The sequence below is a fragment of the Azolla caroliniana genome, unplaced genomic scaffold (genome assembly GCF_043228905.1).
Source record: "Azolla caroliniana isolate FFs.n. ecotype wild unplaced genomic scaffold, voAzoCaro1.0.p SCAF_10, whole genome shotgun sequence".
Classification (NCBI taxonomy): domain Eukaryota; kingdom Viridiplantae; phylum Streptophyta; class Polypodiopsida; order Salviniales; family Salviniaceae; genus Azolla; species Azolla caroliniana.
Genome location: NW_028230445.1, coordinates 16280406 through 16301454, shown reverse-complemented (window position 1 = coordinate 16301454; position 21049 = coordinate 16280406). Strand labels below are relative to the sequence as shown.

At 42.9% G+C, this 21049-nt stretch overlaps 1 protein-coding gene across 1 annotated transcript; it reads right to left on the bottom strand.

The window, feature by feature from the left end:
- Positions 1-18302: 18302 nt before the first annotated feature.
- On the bottom strand, positions 18303-18863 carry LOC147859198 (uncharacterized). Its single transcript, XM_087326293.1, has one exon. It carries the CDS (start codon positions 18861-18863, stop codon positions 18303-18305), a length of 561 nt encoding a protein of 186 aa, XP_087182419.1.
- Between the last annotated feature and the right edge of the window lie 2186 nt (positions 18864-21049).

Here is a 21049-nt window from a genome sequence, read left to right as displayed (position 1 = left end):
TCTTATCGCAAGAAAAATGTTATGTAGCGAGGTGTTAATCGATGACAATATGTCATGAACATTTGGTTTCAAGATGGATCAACAACACGTAGTCAATTACTAAGGTTTCAAGAAGTCTATGGTTATAATGCATAGTCTATCTTCAATATAGAATCTACATATTCAAAAAGAAGTATTTCTTCTTCTTCGGATTTACATTCTACTGCGTTGTGTTTTTCTTCTCTCCACTAATTTGTGTTTCTTTTCTTATTCTATATATTGAGATTTTCTTCTCCCTTTATATATATGTGGTTTCCTTCCTCTTCTTTCACATTGTGTGTTTTACTCCCCTGATTCAAAACCGAGTCTTTCTAATATTGCATTGTGTGATCAATTTTTCTTCTTTCTTCTTCTTCCACTTCTTCTCTATTGTCTTCCATACATTTTTCTTCCGCTCCACCATCTTCTTCTCTATATCTCTGTTTCTTCATCATCATCATCTTTTCTTCGTCATATAGGAATCTTTCTATATATTTATATTTGTCTATCGTCTTCTTCTTTACGTATTTTTGTTTCTTCATCTTTACATAGGAACCTGTTGAAAATTTTGAGGTCATGCGCCATGTTCGTTTCCTAAAAAATAAGAAATAAAATGAATATCGCATATTATACGCGAACATATACAAACGTTTGTATAGGTCTACCATATCGGACATATGCGAATATTAGGAACTATGATAGTATTGTACATATATGCCGCCCATGTTCCTATATACGAGGCATGGTGAGGAAATCTTGCTATCACAAACTGTGTGGACCCCGTTTCAATAAGCGTGTGTGATCTTCGTTGTTGGATCATATTATCCCAAAAAAGTCCCCCCCCCCCCCCTAATCCAAACCGGCTCTAACCAACCTCTGTCACATCTAACCTGTCTCTGACTAGCCTCAGCACAAAGTTGTTAACCCGGTCGATTTTTCTCTGACCCATGACCGAATTTAAAACTCGGCTATCTGCATCAAACCTGGTTGAAATTTCTAAAGAGGCCTTTTTTTTAATCTAAAATTCCCGAAACTTATCCAAAACCTTTTCAGAATACAAAATCTGTCGTTTTAGATATAAAAACTCACCAAAAACTTGGTCTAGCACTAAATGTAAACAAAATGTCACTGATTTTAGCCACCAATTGGGTCATCCACAAATAAATTTATAACCAGCATAAAAAGTTTAGCCACCAATGTTTGCAACAAAGAGACTAAAAACTCCAAAGATCACATGTTGTAAACAAAGCATGAAGGATGATTGCAATCACCTAACCTTCTCAAGTTTAAATGAAGATTAAATTTTCAGCCACCAACTTTTTTTGAGATAACTAGAAACTTCAATGATCACAAAATTTTGTCCACATTTCATACATGTTCAAAGATCAAAATCTCGAAGTTGTACATATACAAACTCCCAACACCACAAACTTAAAAAAATCCAAGTTCTAAACAAAAAGTCAAAGACCATGGTTCTTGTTTAGAGGATGGCAAGATACACCTACAGTTTTTGCAACAATCAGCATTAGAGTCCCTCGAAGTCAATGTTAAGCCATCACAATGCAAACACCGAACCTTCTCTATCTCATGTAATGGCAACCGCCTCTCAACACAATGAGTTCTCTGTAGTCTTCCATTGTGTGTTTTGGTTGTGTTTGGGGAGTTGCCAATAAGTTTTTGCGAGATTACGGGCGTGACTCCTCTTTTTGTGCCAATTTGTTGCTTCCAGCTTAAGCATGTTGTTTCTACCTCATTTAAACCGTAAAATGTTTTCCTGATATATGCCAACTAATTGTGTACAATGACCCACATATATCTCAACTGTCACGGACAAGTATAATAGAGTAGAACGAAGATAAGACTGGAGAACAAGAGAGAGGAAAAGAACAAGAACTCAACTTATAGAATCCGTAACTTGTGTTGTACACCTTGATTAGAATCAAGGTGCACATGAGTATTTATACAAGAGGGTAGGGCTATGTAAGCCAACTAGAAATATTGCATGAGGATGCATGCAATAGAGTACGTATGAGGATGCATGCAATAGAGAATGCATGTAAGCTAGGAACTTCCAATGTTCAATCTACACTATATGAAGTTGAATTAAATACAAGGATGCATATGTAACTCAAGTGGTAGGGTTTGCTCAATAGAGGGCCGCCTCCTAACACCCGCGACCAGTTTATGGGGGTATTGTTGGTGAAAAATGCGAATTGCCTCCGGTGCATTTTGTAAGCGTGTAACTGGTTCCCATGTGGCATCCGAAAGAGGGTAACCTTTCCATAAGACCAAGTATTGAAGTCGTCGTCGATGCAAGCGAGTTGAGGATCCGGTCAACCTCATACTCCTCACCTGTCGATAATTCCACGGGTGGCGGTAGAGGAGGTTGGCGTCTCAGAATGCGAGAAGGATGTAGAGTTCGAGGAGAGAGATGTGGAAAACATTGTGAAGCCGAAATGTGGGGGGAAGCGCTAACCGGAAGGCGACTGGGTTAACACGCTCGAGGATATGGAAGGGGCCTAACTTTTTGTAGTCGAGCTTCGCACAGGGACGGGTGGTTGCGATATACTGACATAGCAACCAAACCATGTCACTGACTGCGAAGGTCGGCGCGACTAAGCGATGTCGGTCAGTGTGAGCTTTATATTGTTTGCCAACAGCATGAAGCTCGAGGGAGAGGTCACGGTGGACATCTTGTAAGGTGTGGGCACACTTCTCGATCGACGGATTGATGGATATCTCCGGAATGGAAATGCTGAAACGAGGGTGGAAACCGTAATTTGCAAATAATGGGGAAACTTTTGTTGAGGCATGGATATTGTTATTGTAGGCAAATTCCGCCATGGCAAGGAGGTCCACCCAATTGTCTTGTTGGTAGCTAACTGAACAACGGAGGTATTGTTCGAGGATTTGGTTGACTCTTTCGGTTTGGCCATCAGTTTGAGGGTGGTGCGCGGTTGACAAGTTCACAAGAGTCCCAAATGTCTGTAGCAGTCGGCGCCAAAAGTGGGAGATAAATTGAGGACCTCGATCAAAAGTGACATCCTCAGGGAAACCGTGTAAGCGAACGACATTTTTCAGAAAAAGGGCAGTTGTCTCCTCCCCCGAAATGGTTTTCGAACATGGGACAAAGTGAGCCATCTTCGAAAACCGATCGACGACCACTAGCACTGTGTCATGGTCACCGACTCAAGGAAGGTCGGTGATAAAGTCCATGGAGAGAGATGCCCAAGGTTGACTGGGGATTGGAAGTGGGTGTAGAAGGCCATATGGATGATGGTGAGCCGCTTTGGAGCGAGCACAGACGTCACAAGTTTTGATAAATTCTTTGACCAATTTCCAAGGTTGAGGCTACCAAAACCCTCGAGAAAGCAATGCCAACGTTTTGGCGACCCCAAAGTGTCCAACAAGAGGATCATCATGGCAAGTTTGTAGAACTCGGAGGCGACATGGGCCATCTGGTATGTAAAGGAGTTGATTATGATAGAGTAGCCCATCGTGAGTTGTAAAGTGATTGAGATCCGAGCTTTGCCATTCCTGGGATGGGTTGTTGAGGCGCGCCATGATGTCAGTAGCGAAAGGGTCCGACGTGGTTGCTTGGGAAATCTCGTTGAGCAAGGAATCATCGTGCAACAGATAGGTTGCGAACATGTGGAGTTGATCGGGACGCAATAAACAATGTGATTGCTGAGAATAAGCGTCGTCGCATGGGCGCAATTCAAAATCGGGTCACCGAGAGAGAGCATCCGCTTTCCCATGTTTAACGCTGGGTCGGAACAAGATTTCGAAGTTGTAGTCGGCAAGAAAAGATGACCAACGAACCTGCCTCCGATTCAACGTACGAGTGGTGGTGAAGTAGATGAGATTCTTGTGATCGGTCACCACCTGAATAAGATGTTGCGCCCCGGCCAAATAGGGTCGCCATTCAGCGAAGGCCGAGATGATAGTTGCGAGCTCCTTGTCATAGACCGGATAATTGATTTCCGAGGCTGTAAACTTCCGAGAGTAGAAGGCGATCGGATGTAGGGTGCCATCGTCATCAGGTTGGGACAAGACCGCACCTATGACAAAGTTGGAGGCGTCGGTTTCAATTTGGAAAGGGCGGGTGGGGTCAGAGTGGACTAACAAGGGGGCGGAGAGAAAAGTTGCTTTGAGGGCATTAAAAGCATTATGTGCTACAGGGTCCAAAGAAATGGAGTATCTTTCTGGGTAAGTTGGATGAGAGGTTGGACTAGGGATGAGAACTAGTCTATAAATCGTCTATAAAAATTTGCAAAACCAAGAAACGATTGTACCTCTTTCAACCGAGTCGGGAGAGGCCAATCAATGATTGCGGCGACCTTGCGTTTATCCATTGTGATCCCAATAGGTGAGATCATGTAACCCAGTAATTCCATAGAGGTCCGATCGAATTCACATTTCTCACTTTTGGCGAAGAGCCCATATTCTCGGAGTTTGGTGAGAACCAGTCGGACGTGGTGTGTGTGCTCCTCCCAGTCGGAAGAAAAAACTAGGATGTTGTCAAGGTAGATGACCACGAAATGATCAAGATATTCACGAAAAATATCGTTCATCATGTGCTGGAAGATGGTCGGAGCGTTGGTAAGGCCGAAAGGCATCACTTTGTACTCGAAATGTCCATAGCGCGTCTGAAAAGTTGTTTTCCACTCGTCCCCAGGCTTGATGCGCACCAAATTGTAGGCGCCCTCGAGGGTCGATTTTGGAGAAGATATGCCCCGTTCGGAGTCGATCGAGGAGCGTTGGAATTAAGGGTAGGGGGTAACGATTACGTACCGTAACTTTGTTGAGACCCTGATAATCGACACATAAGCGTAAGGAGTCGTCCTTCTTTTTGACAAATAAGATTGGTGCCTCGGCCGGTGATTTGGAGGGTTGAATGAAGCCCTTCACGAGATTCTCAACCAAATATGTGTGGAGAGCCTCAAGTTCAGGTTCACATAACCCATAGATAGGACCGAATGGGGGATGCTCGCCAGCTTGGAGTTCTATTGGGAAATCGTAAGGGCGATGAGCTGGTAATCGATCGGCATTCCGCTTTTCGAAGATGTCGGAAAAGTCGCTATATCGAATGGGTAAATTGGTGACAGGAACAGTGACGTTCCTTGACACAACAACCAGTGTAGCGACCAAACTAGACTCGACTGCAACAGAATCAAGAGTGTCGTGACCGAGCAGGAATTGGCGTTGTTGGAAAAGTGATGGAGCGGCTACACCAATCCACCGTTGGATTGTGTGTCTCCAACCAAGATAGCCCCAACACAATCAGATGTTGGGGGGTCGCGATGAGGTAGAACGTTAGTTCCTCCTGGTGTGCCCCGATTTGAAGTACCAACGGGATAGTGGCTTTGGTAACTGCCCCCGATGAGAGAACCCGACCGTCGATCGCTTCAACGGATATGGGTTGTGATGTGCGGACGGTGGGGATATTATGTGCGCATACAAACGATTTATCGATAAAGCAAGTAGATGTTCCGGAGTCGAGCAAGGCATGAGAATGTATTGAAGTCGAACTGTTACGGGCATGACCATATAATATCCCGTGGTGAGAATTGTCGTAGTATTCTATACACGTGGATAAGTGTGAGGGTTAAACAAAGAGTCTAAAGAAGGGGAGGATTACTTTTAATCCTCGGGATTGAGACAACCCATGAGGCCAAGTGTGAACATGGCTGGGGGCCTTGAGAATTACTATAAATAAGAGGCCTAGCTACCCTCATTGGGGCATGCATTGACTACGTCGAGACTCTGTCCGTGAGTGGAACGACTCTTGTAGCAAGCGCGCTATCGTCCAGGTACGACTCGACGCCAAGGCGGCGGTATGGGACACCGATCGAGGCTCGAGTCCGTCTCGATCCCTTCGCTCGGGGGTGGTCGGGTGGATCGGCACCCTTCTTTCTCTCTTTTCTCTCTATTCTTTCTAGATCTATCATTGATATATCCTTATTTTATGCTTACTTTAGTACCTAATCTCTAATATTTGGTATCAGAGCCTATGTACTAACGTTTCTTTTGGTTTTCTTTTTGTCTTCGCGTGGGATGGCGATTGATCGTTGTGCGGTCGCCTTCATGCAGACAAGGATTAGCGAAAGAACTTCGGTAAATTTTCCTTAATTTTTTATCTAATTTTTCTTCTCCCTTCTATACATGTGTATACTTAATATGTAGTTTTTTTTTCATATATTCAATGATGTTGACGTGGTATTTAATTGGTTATCTTAAACGTTTACATATGTCCACGAGGTCAATACCTCGTTTGACATATAAATCATATGTGATGAGTGTCGTATGCGTACGAGGTTATTACCTCAATTGCGTATTACGTTCACGAACATATGTTACGTTCGCGTACGAGGTCAATACCTCGCTTCGTTCGAAATGATATGCGTTGGATTTACTATGCGTAAGAGGTCAATACCTCAATTGCGAATTACGCTTAACCTTATTTTCGGATGTTTCGTGTGCGTAGAGGTATATGCCTCGATTACGTATCCTGAATACATCATTGTTGGCTATATAAAAAAAAACGATTCATTTAGTATACGCATATGTGGTCACTTATATACGTCTCTGATCGTATATATGTGATATATTGACATATGTGTATATTTTAGATTACGTGATTCATATCAAATGTTTTCCTAATTGGGGAGAGGATTTTGGTGGCCGTCCTCACATTTTTGTGAGAATGGCGTTGTCACCATCCCTTTTATCAACAATTTTTATTGTTGCAATTCCCGTTGGTCACTTTGATCTTTCGTTACGTAACGAACCTAGTATAGCCAAAATGATGTTGAATACGTCGGGCTTGATCCACATCAAGTAGGGTCGCTCTAATGACACACGTATCCAACATCTCCCCTCGTTACATGGATACGATGCCACCATGAGCTCGTTCTTACGAGCGCCATTCGTAATGACGTGACCATGTGATGGGCCACATGAGCCTACGAAGACACAAGGGCTCATTCGGCTTGACCATTAGGTTACACTTTGGCATATGCCATTGTACTTACGAGGCTTGAGGGTAGGTAGCGTACAACCATAGTGGGTAATAAATGAGGGAGAAATAAGGCCACTTGACCTATATGTTTCTTTTAAAAAAAACATATAGGGGCAAATGCCTCGCATATCTCGAATACGCCTCAAACATTAAACATTCAAGACGCGCAATCTACTTGGTTGGCTCAAGTGTTTAATGTATTTGTCCTCGAGGTCTCGAGTTCAAATATGACCAACACCATACAACATCGTTGATACATATGACTATAATACATGTTTAGACTTTAGGTCTAAGTGCACTTCGGGGTCCTCGTAATAGGACTTAAAGAGCCGAAACCACATATGTGGGCACAGAAACATAGTTATTGTTAACATTTTTTTCGTGTATAAACTATTCATGACGCGAACATACATGGTTGAGCCTCGGGGAGCCGCCATGAAAAAAATCGATATAGAGATCAGGGAAAGGCATTCATTTGTCACCCCCATGGTTTTTAAAACACCTCTGTGTTACCATAGTAACCTGATCTTGAACCTCATCTCATACGTCTAGAGGGGTATTGACGTGAGATCATGATATCGATTAATGTTTGCCCATGATATGTTTACACCACGACAAGATGTTATGACTATTTGTCTGACCTTATCTTATTTCTTTGCCAGAAATAATCATTCAATGGCTCAAAATAACGACCCGATGCCCTCCGCTCAAGCGGAAAGACCTCAAGGAAATCCTCCTGGGACAATGTCCATTGAGGCGTATATTTTACAAGTACAACATTTCCTTAGTTCAACCGCGCAGCAGTTGACCGAATTTCGGCAATCTCAAAGTGCTCTCGAGGCACGAGTCATTAGTCTCCAAAATGAGATTAATAGACCTGATGAGCGTCAGGGTGAACCATCCTTTGTCGTAAAGCCATTTACGGGAGATAAAAAGGAAAGAACCGAAGAAGCAATCTGCACGTGGCTGGGCCGATGGGAGTCTCATTTTGAGCTCTATCCCACCCCAGATAGTACGAAGATTGCATATGTCGGCCGAGAACTAGGGGGTAAGGCCGCCGCTTGGTGGCGTGGGCTCCGAACTTTGGGGAGATTGCCCGAGACCTGGACAGACTTTGTCACAGTTTTCAAGGGTCAATTTCTACAACCTCCCTCTCGAACCGAGGCAGCACAAGCTTTAATGAACCTCTCTAGCAGGAAGTTTTCCTCGCTAGAAGATTATGTCCACCATGCTAGAACCCAAATCCAAAAATCGGGTCTAGAAGGGGACAGTTGGTTAATAGCTTGTTTTGTCAATGGCATCCCCAATTCGGACTATCACTGGATAGTGCACGATAAGGATCCAAAATCCTTCGAAGAGGCCGTTGAGATAGTTCTTCGCTATTGTCATGAAGACATACATCTTGGCTTATCATGACATTCATCTTGGCGAACCAGGAATCGAACCCATAACCTCTTGGTTTACATATTGTACTTTAACCATTGTAATAACATATGTGAGATGTAATCATAATAATTATATGTTTAGTTATTACGAGATATTTAGAACATTCTAGATTCTAGAATGTTCTAAATATCTCGTAATAACTAAACATATAATTATTATGATTACATCTCACATATGTTATTACAATGGTTAAAGTACAATATGTAAACCAAGAGGTTATGGGTTCGATTCCTGGTTCGCCAAGATGAATGTCATGATAAGCCAAGATGTATGTCTTCATGACATTATCCCCCCTTTTCGATGACGAGTTGCACGAGTCGGAAGAAAAGAGTTCAGACTTGGTTTATGAGGATATTGGTTGTGAAATGCAACAACCATGTCGGAGGCATTGGCAAGATGTTCGGCAGGCTCCCATGTTCGATCATTAGGTGTATAGCCTAACCAATCAACCAAGTAGTATAGTTTGTTGCGAATGATCTTGGAGTTGAGGATAGCGGCAACCTCATATTCAGAGCCATTGGAAACGTCAATTGGAGGTGGGGGAGGTGTAACACGACCCGGAATAGAGCTCGTTGTGTAAGGCTCCAAAAGTGAAACATGGAAGACCGGGTGAAGACGCATATGAGGAGGAAGATCAAGACGAAATGTCACATCATTGATCTTACCACTTATGACATATGGGCCAAAACGTTGATAATCCAATTTGTAGCAAGGTCGGGTCGTTTTAATGCTACCTTGTAAGAGCCATACACGATCGCCTACTTGAAATGTAGTCGATGAATCACGCCGATGACGGTCAGCAATCTTCTTTTGAGTGTTTTGGGCTTCACATAAATGATGCAAAAGCATATCCTGAACTTCTTGGAGTCGAGTGAGCCGATCTTCAGCAGCTGGGTTTTTTGGGAGTTCAGGATGTTCAAGCATCGTCCAACGAGGATGGTACCCAATGTTTGCAAAAAATGGGGAATATCCAGTAGAAGAATGCTCGGAGTTGTTATAAGCAAATTCTGCCAAAGGTAGTAAATCCACCCAATCATCTTGTTGATAGTTGACAAAACAACGTAGATATTGCTCGACTGTTTGGTTGGTGCGCTCACTCTACCCATTAGTCTCTGGATGGTAGCCGGAAGAGAGTTTACAAGAAGTATGTAAGAGTCTGAACATGTGCCGCCAAAATTTCGAGATGAATTGGGGACCCCGATCACTGATAATATCATCCGGAAGACCATGATGGCGAAACACCTCCCGCATGAGTAAATCAGCTGTCTCTTGACTAGTAATGGTCTTTGTGCATGGAAGGAAATGTGCCATCTTCGTAAAACGATCGACAACCGTGAGAATCGAATCAAATCCCTTGGAAGGTGGAAGATCCGTAATAAAGTCCAAGGAAATAGATTTCCATGGGCTCTCCGGAATAGGCATTGGCTGTAATAAGCCATATGGATGATGTCGAGGCTTTTTTGATCGGCAACATGTATCACAGCTACGAACATAATCCGTAACAAAATGGCGAAACCGTGGCCACCAATATCGGCGAGAAATCAACTCAAAAGTCTTGTGGATGCCGAAGTGTCCCGCCATTGGTGTGTCATGACATTGTTGCATGACTTTGAGTCGAGAAGGACCGTCAGGCACATACAAGAGAGTTTGTCGAAAAAGTAACCCATCATGCCAACTAAACTGGGTGTAGTCTAGACGAGGATTTTGAGTTTGGGAGCTAGATGCACGATTTGGGATAATATGGCTCAAAACCTCTTGGGCGAACGCATCAGTCGCAATTTGCTCACGAATGGAATCAAGAAGCCTTGAATCTCCCGGTGTGTTGATGGTATGCATTGCCATTATTCGTAGACGATCAGGACCTAAGAGGATTTGCTTTTGGCTTTCAAATGCGGCCTCTCCAGGTTGAAGTTCCATATACGAACGTCTAGATAAAGCATCTGCTTTTCCTTGTTGCATCCCAGGGCGATATAGAATTACAAAATCGAAACGAGTTAAGAACTGCGCCCAACGAGCTTGTCGTCGATTCAAGACTCGAGCACTTTGAAAGTATGTTAGATTTTTATGATCATTGTAGACAATAATCTGCTGAGAAGAACCCTCCAGAAAATGACGCCATTGTTGAAAAGAATCCACAATGGCAAGAAGCTCTTTGTCGTGAATCTCATAATTGATTTCTGCGGCTTCAAATTTTCGTGAGTGAAAAGCCACCGGATGCAGTTCACCATCATCACCAATTTGGGATAGTACACTTCCGAGTGCGAAATCCGATGCATCAGCTTCAAGTATAAAGCGCCTCATTGGATCGACATGGATTAAGATTGGTGCGGATGTAAATGCTTGCTTTAAACCCTCAAATGCAGAGTTCGCATCTATACTCCATACAAATGATCGATTCTTGTGCGTCAGTTGAGTGAGGGGCAACACAATTTTTGAATAGTCTTTGATGAACTTGCGATAAAAGTTTGCGAACCCCAAAAAACATTGCACATCTCGCACGGACTGTGGTGTTTGCCAATCCAAAATTGTTTGAACCTTTGATGGATCCATAGAGATGCCATTTGAAGAGACTATGTACCCCAAAAACTCCACTTGACGTTGGTCGAAACTACACTTCTCCAATTTTGCATAGAGACCATACTCTCGTAGCCGTTGCAAAACTTGGCGAACATGTATATCATGTTCTTCTTGAGTTTTTGAGTAGATCAAGATATCATCCAGGTAAACAATGATGAAGATATCGAGGAAGTCTCGAAAAATATCATTCGCCATATGTTGGAAGACTGCTGGTGCATTTGTGAGGCCAAAAGGCATCACTGTGTACTCAAAATGACCATAGCGAGTGCGGAACGCCGTCTTCCATTCATCCCCAGGACGAATTCGAACAAGGTTGTAGGCACCTCGAAGATCTAACTTCGTGAAATACTTTGCTTCACTGAGGCGTTCTAGAAGGCTTGAGATCAATGGGAGAGCATATCGGTTTCTAACGGTCACTTTATTCAAGCCTCGATAATCCACGACCATACGAAGCGTACCATCTTTCTTCTTAACAAAAAAGATGGGTGCACCAGCAGGAGATTTTGAATGTTGGATAAAACCATTTGCCAAGTTCTCATTGATATATTCTCGAAGAACCTCTAACTCCGTGGGTGAAAGATTATAAATTGGTCCCCATGGAGGCTCTTTTCCTGGCTGCAAATCAATTGGGCAATCATATGGTCGATGCTCTGGTAGTCTATTAGCCTTCACCTTATCGAACACATCGGAGAATTCTATGTACTTCTTTGGTAGTTGGACCCCCAATTCTTGTGAGCTAGATGAGGGAGTTGCTAAAACCGCAAATACCATCATGTCTTCCTTTCTTCCATCCTCTCGTAATTGATGTATAGAGATTGTTGAAATTGTGGGGGATCCTAGATCCTTAGTTGGAGCTTCAAGAGACTTGGATTGTACGGTGACCTCTTCAATAGTTCTTTTTCTCCAATCAATGGTTGGGTTATGTAACTCAAACCAAGGAAGACCAAGAACTAGAGAGTGCTCCGGACTACTAATGATGTTAAATGAGATGACACTAGCCAAATTACCTAGGACTACACGAATTGGTTCAGACTCTTCGACTATATCTCCTAATGCTATAGGGCGACCATCGATGACTCCTATAGCTACTGGGTTTGGGAGTTTTTTCAAGATGATGTTTTGAGTCAATGCAAACTCGCGATCCATGAAACAAGAATTGGCTCCGGAATCTAGGAGGGCAGAGGCTAGGGCGCGATGACCTGTAGATGTGCTAAGCTCGACTTGTGCAGAAAAAACTCTACTAACTTGATTTGATGAAATGGAACCACAACTAGGTACTGACTCTACATAACTAGGATGGTCCAACCAAATGGCTCCTATTTTGGCCGGACTTATTCGTTTAACACATCCTCTAATTGGCTCAAGACATCAAATCTATTCTCATGGCATGGGCTAGTAGGCTTAGTACTTAAGTTATTAGAAGTGATAGTAGAACTTGATGTAGGGTTGTCATGTGCACTTACTTGGTAAACTTGACGCCTGGGTTTATGTGGACAATTCACAGCTATATGTCCTGGACCACCACAGTAGAGGCATAGGCGATGCGCCCGACGTCGTTGTTTCTCAGCATCTGATAAGGGCCCTCGACGTTGTGTCGACTCTATTTCCATCGGAGTGGGACCATCCCTCGTAACGGGTCTAGAACCTTGTGGCGGTGTGGTGACTATAGAAGCGTATGTCTGTTCCGGTTGGCGGCGTAACATTTGTTGACGTTCAGAACGTCGCTCAAATAGGCGATTATCACATCGCACAGCTCGGCTAATAGCTTCAGTAAGAGACTTTGGATCTTCATGGAAAGTAAGAAGAAGATCTTTGACATCGTTACGCAAACCCTGACGGAATTGATCCATTAAGGCTGCCTCATCCCAAGGAATGTCGCATGCCAAGAGACGGAAATCTGCGGCATAAGCTGAAGCGGGACGATCTCCTTGTCGGAGTCTTCGAATCTTGTTTATTGCAGTCCTAGTGCTATCCGTATCTCCAAAACTAGCTTGAAACTCCTTAACGAATGCCTCGAAATCCTCCAGTAATGGTGATTTCTTCTCAAGAAGTGGTGCAAACCATGCTAACGCTGTACCGCTTAGCAAGGTTCCTATTAATCCCACACGGGCAGCATCAGTTGGATACCGATTGGGATGTAACTGAATCACCAAATGAACTTGATTCAGGAAACCTCGAAAGAGAGATCTGGTACCATCAAACTTGGCAGGGAGGCTAATCTTTGGTTCCCTTGGGGAGTTTTGAACCCCCGCCGCTTGTTCTCGTAATGTTAATATAGTAGCCTCAAGTTGATGAACCCGTTGTGATAACTCCTCATATTGATGAGCTTTCTCAGTACTGACTTGTTGAAGATCCCCGAGTAGCCTTTGATTTTCTTGCTCTAATGCCACAAACTTAGTGGTGAGCATATCGAGCTCCGAAAGGACACGCATATACTCTTGCTTGCTGACCGACTCCATAACCGCGGGGGAAAAAGAAAGAAGGATAAAGAAGAAAGCTTGCTAGGGTTATTGCTAGGGCTATCAACGCACTTCGAAGAAGGACCATAACAAACCCAACGAAGCGCCCGGGACTAAGCAGTCGCAATTCGTTGGGAAACGCAAGACACCCAACGAATTCATGGATCGCGATTATAAGCGACAACATCCTTTTTGCGTATTCTGCAAAAAGAAGGGTCATACAAAAGAGCAATGTCGTAAGCTCCAACGAAAAGAGCACGACGCCAAACCTAAAGCTACAGATCATAAAGGTCAGATTCCTAATGTCCTTCAGGTCTATACACATCATTTGAGTAATTGTCAATGTTCTTTCCCTCATTATGTATTGGGTCCCAATGATTTACTACGTGCAAACGGGTATATCAATGGATCTCCCGTACAATTTTTATTTGATTCGGGAAGCTCACACAATTTTGTGAATGATCGTTTGGTACAGATATGAGGAATCCAACCCACCGTAAGTGATCACACCTACACGGTGCACTTGGCTGATGGAAGAGTACAACACATCAACGGGGCGATTCATTCTTTAGGAATTTCTATTGATACCTATATAGAGGAAGTAGACTTCCATGTAATGAATCTTAGTACCACCGATGTAATACTGGGTTATCCCTGGTTTTATAATAAAAGCTCTTCTTTATTTATTGATTGGGTTCGCCATTCCATTTCTTTTGTACTCAACGATTGTACGCATTTTATTCAATGTGTAACAAAACAATCCCTCTCGATTGTTTCCTCGTGTCCATCAATATCCGAGTTGTCTTGTTCTACGTTATTTTATTGTGTACTTGATCCGGACATTCACGTTTACAATATCGATAATGTCTCGGGTCAATTAACATATTTTGAACAAAAACAACTTGATGAAATCGTAAACGATTTTCGTGATGTTTTTCCGAGTGAACTACCCGATGGTTTACCTCCTAAACGTAATATAGACCATCATATAGATATTGTACCTGGCATTGCACCCATTAGTATACCTCCGTATCGCCTAAGTCGATCTGAAGAGGATGAGGTAGCTAAGCAACTTAAGGACTATTTACGAATGGGTTATATACGTTATAGTAAATCTCCATGGGGTGCACCAGTTCTCTTGGTTAAAAAGAAAGAGGGCACATGGCGTATGTGTATTAATTACCGACGCTTGAATAAAGTGATGATCAAGAATTCGTACCCATTGCCCCGGGCTGACGATCTAATTGACCGTCTCCAGGGAGCTCGGTATTTTACGAAACTTGATCTCCGTACTGGCTACCATCAAATACGAATAAGTGAGGACGATGTTCCTAAAACAGCATTTCGTACGCGCTACGGTCATTATGAGTTTTTGGTTATGCCTTTTGGTTTGACCAATGCTCCGACTACATTTCAACAAGAAATGAATGACATTTTCCGAGAACAACTTGGAAAATTTGTCGTTATCTTCTTAGATGATATTTTAGTTTATAGCCGTACATTACAAGAACATGCTAGACATGTCCGCTTTGTTTTACAAATATTGCGTGACAAACAATTTTACGCGAAGATCTCAAAATGTGAGTTCTTCAAGAAATCAATTACTTATCTTGGACATCTCATAACCGAACGAGGAGTTGAAATTGATCCTTCTCGCATCGAGAAAATCAAACTTTGGCCCACTCTTCGGAATATTCGAGAAGTTCGATCATTCCTTGGTTTTGTCGGATTTTTGCGAAAATCTCTTCGTAATTACTCACAATTGACGACGCCGTTTACTGATCTTCTAAAAGGTCAAACGCGTAAGTCTACAAAACCTATTGTGTGGAATGCTACACTAGACCTCGCCTTTAAGGAACTCAAGGACTTGGTATGCAAGGCTCCTTCACTTCTTTTACCCGATCCTTCAAAACCTTTTGAGGTTGAAACCGACGCAAGCGATTATGCTATAGGTGTTGTCTTGTATCAAGATGGTAAACCAATAGCATTCGAGAGTAAGAAACTTGATTCTGCTCAATGTCGGTATACCGTTCAAGAAAAGGAATTATTTGCGGTTATACATGCGCTCAAAACATGGCGCCATTATCTTTATGGAAATCGCTTTGTGGTAACTACGGACCACGAGTCCTTGAAATATTTTTGTGACCAACAAGACCTGAAAGGTCGTAAGGCACGATGGGCTGATCTCATCCAGGACTTTGATTTTTCCATACGATATCGTAAAGGTTCCATGAATACTGTCGCTGATGCACTAAGTCGCATCCGTGAAGTTAACATGCTTAGCTTCACTGAAATAACATCAGATCTTTATGATCACCTTCGAGGAAAGTATCCTGATGACAATTATTTTGCAAAATACTGGGCAAGAGTCGAGTCTGGAACAGACACCACCACACCCTCGAAGGAATACTTCCACATTGCTAACGGTCTGCTCTACCGTAATGGGAAGGTTTGTGTTCCAGATTTACCTGAGGTCAAAAAGAGAATTCTTTTTGAATGCCATGATGCACCCTCAGCAGGGCACCCTGGAATACATCGTACACTCGTTCTCATCTCCACTCAATTTTATTGGCCTAAGATGCGTCCTGACATACATAGCTATGTGACTAAATGTCACCAATGTCAGGTTAACAAAGCCGAGCGACTTAAAGCCGCAGGACTTTTACATCCCTTGGACATTCCCAATAATAAGTGGGAAAGTATATCCATGGATTTTATTGTTAGCCTTCCTCGCACCCAAAAAGGTCATGATGCCATATGGGTTGTGGTTGACAGACTAACTAAAATGGCCAGATTTATTGCTACTAAAACCACGGTAACAGCTCCTGAATTGGCTTACCAATTCGTTGATGAGTTATTTCGTTTTTACGGGTTACCGATGGATATCGTGAGTGACCGAGATCCGAAGTTTACTAGTGACTTCTGGACGCAAGTCTTTAAGAAGTTAGAAACTACGTTGAGCATGAGCTCCACGGATCATCCTCAATCCGATGGACAGACAGAACGAGTAAATCAAATTATTGAGGACATGCTTCGAGCATACGTTGGTGCAAAACCAACAAAATGGGAACGTTACCTCCCAATTTTGGAGTTTGCTTATAACAGCTCCAAGCATACGTCGACGGGATATAGTCCTTTTATGTTGATGTATGGATTTCAGCCACGAGCCCCGATTGATGTTAATATACATCATGATGAGTTGCGAAGTACGCAAAACTTTCTTCGGGATATGCAAGATATGTTGCATATTGCACGGGATAATATAAAAACAGCTCAAGATAGAGCGCGTTTTTATGCCGATCATCACAGGCAACCTCGTGTATTCAGCCCTGGACAGAAGGTATTTTTACGTGTACCTCACAATTCTAAGACATTGTCTACGGGTAAGTGCGCTAAGTTAGCCCCACGGTTTTGTGGACCTTTTACAGTCCTCAAACGCATTGGATCATCAGCCTATCGTCTCGCTCTTCCCGATGGTGTTGGAATCCATCCAGTCTTTCATGTAAGTCGTCTAAAAGAACTTCTAGGTTCTGGCGACAATACAGTTACAACTGAAACTCTGGTTACTTCTGAAGATTTATCTTCTAAACCACATGTACCAGAAAGAATTCTCGATGTTAAAACAAAAAAATTACGTGCTAAGGAAATCCGAGAATTTAAAATAAAATGGATGGATAAATCAATCAAAGATGCCACATGGGAACGCGAAACGACTCTAAGAACTAACTTCCCTAACTTTCCATTGCAAGAGTGCAATGTTTTAAAGAGGGGGAGTATGTTACGGGCATGACCATATAATATCCCGTGGTGAGAATTGTCGTAGTATTCTATACACGTGGATAAGTGTGAGGGTTAAACAAAGAGTCTAAAGAAGGGGAGGATTACTTTTAATCCTCGGGATTGAGACAACCCATGAGGCCAAGTGTGAACATGGCTGGGGGCCTTGAGAATTACTATAAATAAGAGGCCTAGCTACCCTCATTGGGGCATGCATTGACTACGTTGAGACTCTGTCCGTGAGTGGAACGACTCTTGTAGCAAGCGCGCTATCGTCCAGGTACGACTCGACGCCAAGGCGGTAGTATGGGACGCCGATCGAGGCTCGAGTCCGTCTCGATCCCTTCGCTCGGGGGTGGTCGGGTGGATCGGCACCCTTCTTTCTCTCTTTTCTCTCTATTCTTTCTAGATCTATCATTGATATATCCTTATTTTATGCTTACTTTAGTACCTAATCTCTAATACGAACCAAAACAAAGACTTACTTGCAAAGAAAACCCTCCTAATGGCGGTTCGGACTGGAGAAGGTGAGTAACGGGAAGCGTCCAACGGCATGGCTCTTACTGCAGCCGGACTTGGTCGTTTTCCTGTTGTCGAGGAACCTCCGCAAGACATGCACAATGGAATTGGTGTCGAGGGCCTCGCACAGGGCAGTGGCAGATGACATGGCTGGGGTTGCCACAATAGAGACAGAGTCCATTGTCCCAACGATGTTGGCGTTGGGCTTCAGTTAATGGTTGGAACCGAGCATGGTTGATCTCCATCGGGGTATGGGAATCGACCTCCATTGTGGTATGGTTTTCACTAGCTGATGGTAAGGTTGGTGTGGGTGACAAGTAGGGCCTAGTGATTGCTGCGTTCCTAGAAGAAGCCTGAGACCCGCGAGTCCCCCGTTCTTCTTGACGAAGTTCGAAAAGACGATTGTCACACAGGACAGCTTGGGAGATTACATGAGACAACGATGTGGGCTCCAGGAAGTTTAAGAGAAGAGTCTTGACGTCATTTCAGAGACCACGACAGAAATGGTCGCATAGGGCTTGGTCATCCCAACTAACATCACAGGTAATCTGGCGGAACTCTGAGGCGTAGATCAAGGCAGGACGTGAACCTTGTTGGACAGAATAAAGCTCTGTGAGTGCCGTTCGTCGCCGATCTATCTTGCCAAATGTCGCTTCGAGCTCCTCCATGAAAGCGGTGAAGTCCTCCAAGAGAAGGGATGAGGTCTCGATCAAGGGTGCAAACCGCGCTTGCGCCGGCCTAGAGAGAAGCGTGCCGACAAGCCCAACCCGAGAAAAGTCGCTAGCATACCGTTGGGGCTGTAATCGGATGATAAGCTGAATTTGGTTGATGAAGCCACGAAGATACGCCCTCGTGCCATTGAATTTGTCGGGTAGGCTAATGGTTGGTTCAAGGACATATGGATGAGAAGAGGACATGGTCGGGCTAGGTGTCGACGGTGGTTGTGACTCGACGGCTAGTGGATTTCTTGAAGTGCCGGATTGCAACTCTCGTAATGATTCCCGAAGGATTTCATTCTCTAGTTGAAGTTGTTGCAAGGCTGCCATGATTTGGTTTAGGTTGTCGACGGAGCCGGACATGGTAGCAAGAAAAGGAAGGTGTACAAACTGTCACGGACAAGTATAATAGAGTAGAATGAAGATAAGACTGGAGAACAAGAGAGAGGAAAAGAACAAGAACTCAACTTATAGAATCCGTAACTTGTGTTGTACACCTTGATTAGAATCAAGGTGCACATGAGTATTTATACAAGAGGGTAGGGCTATGTAAGCCAGTTAGAAATAGTGCATGAGGATGCATGCAATAGAGTACGCATGAGGAAGCATGCAAGCTAGAGAATGAGAATGCATGTAAGCTAGGAACTTCCAATGTTCAATCTACACTATATGAAGTTGAATTAAATATAAGGATGCATATGTAGCTCAAGTGGTAGGGTTTGCCCAATAGAGACCATGAGGTCTTGGGTTCAATCCCTACCTTCCTCTGTGGCATATGTCTATGACATCAACGACCCACATAGCAATGACATATGTCTCTCACCAATCATCCAATTCCAAGTGAATACTTACATTTACTTGCAAGGTTTTGATAATCACAATAAGAGCATTGGAGCATGACATTGTGTGTTCATGCTCAATATTTGAAACCAATATCGGATCTCATCCGCAATATGCATTGTATTGTTGCTAGTCACATATGTAATATCCTCTTGGTTTCTTTAAGTGTTGACCTTTGATCCTTACAATTTGCACATTGCTGGAATCTACCACTCTCACATAACTCTTGCCTTTGCATGTACCATTCTACCACATACCACGATCTTGTCGATACAAGTGTTGGAAGACACTATCCCTGATTAAAACACGCTCAAGATCAGTAATAGACCGGTTTATTTTTCCTCTCAAAGTCGTGTAAACATAGAATAATTGGTCAAGTTAGTCTAAATATAGTCAGGGTTAGGTAATTTCATGAAAGGATTGGCCTGGGTTAAACAATCCATTGATTGGGTTAGTAATCTAGGGGCTTCAAATGTGCGAGTAGCTAATCATTTGGACGGGTTAGAAAAAATGTGGGTTGAGTTCAAATTGATAGTGGTCATGCTGTAAATAATGTTCTGGGTTAGTAATAACAATGTTCAAGTTGGAAACCCTTACTGCTTGAGTTAGACGTGACAGACACTAGTCAAGGTTGGGTTAGTAAATAGTTTTTTAGGATAAAGATATGATGGTGCATATTGCACGCACTTTTCGAAACGCACCTTGCACCGTCTGTGACTGCAATTTCCTCACCAAGCCTCTCTATTATTTGGTTGCAAATAGAAACATCATGTACATATACATATGTATATGGGAATCGATCATGCCATGCATTTCTCGGAACCATCTCATGCATACTAATGTACTCTGACCCATCGGACATGAGTGGGGATGGATGAAGAGTTTCCATTTCACGGGAGTCTCAATCCACAAATGCACGTACATTCTCTTGATTACGTGGGAATCGATCATGCATTGCATAGGAATCTTGCCTCTCGCTTGCAATTGGGCTTTTAATCGCATCACTCAAATTGCAAAGGCATCGACATAAGTCTATTGTTAGCATAGACTAACCTCTCCCCAATGGTCTCATAAATAACATATCTCACAAAATTTTATTCAGTTGGTGGAACCCTAATGTACTAATGTTTACTCCTTTGTAAACATATGCATCTATCACCAGTGGTTAAGCGTACCAAGGTGGGATTTTATCTACAGAGACATTGAAATAACTTCAATTGTAAGCATCGTCTCATTTGTCAACGAATCCAAATACCATTGCTAGCCTCACTTTGGAATAAAAATACCAATAGACGGTTTATGTGCGTGTCAATTTTGCATGACTGGGATTATGCATTTCAATGTTTTATATTTTATTCCTAATGGTACTTAAGTGAGATTGCAAAAATTTCCTGAATTCGCAAACAAAGAAACGATTTGGTCTCCTCCATTGTGAGGATGTTAGATGTAATTATGGATGTTACATCTAGCCTTGATTCAAAACATGTGTTATTTTTATGTTATAAGAGGTGGTGAAGCTTTCTTAGATGCCAACTTTATTTTTAAAGATGCTTTAGATTATAATATTCTCCAATCACATTGCACAAATGACATGTGTGGAAGCCCATTAAACTGATCAAATGTTATGCAGTAATCCACTATGAAAGGATATAACTTCAAACGGCTCTTGCTAAATA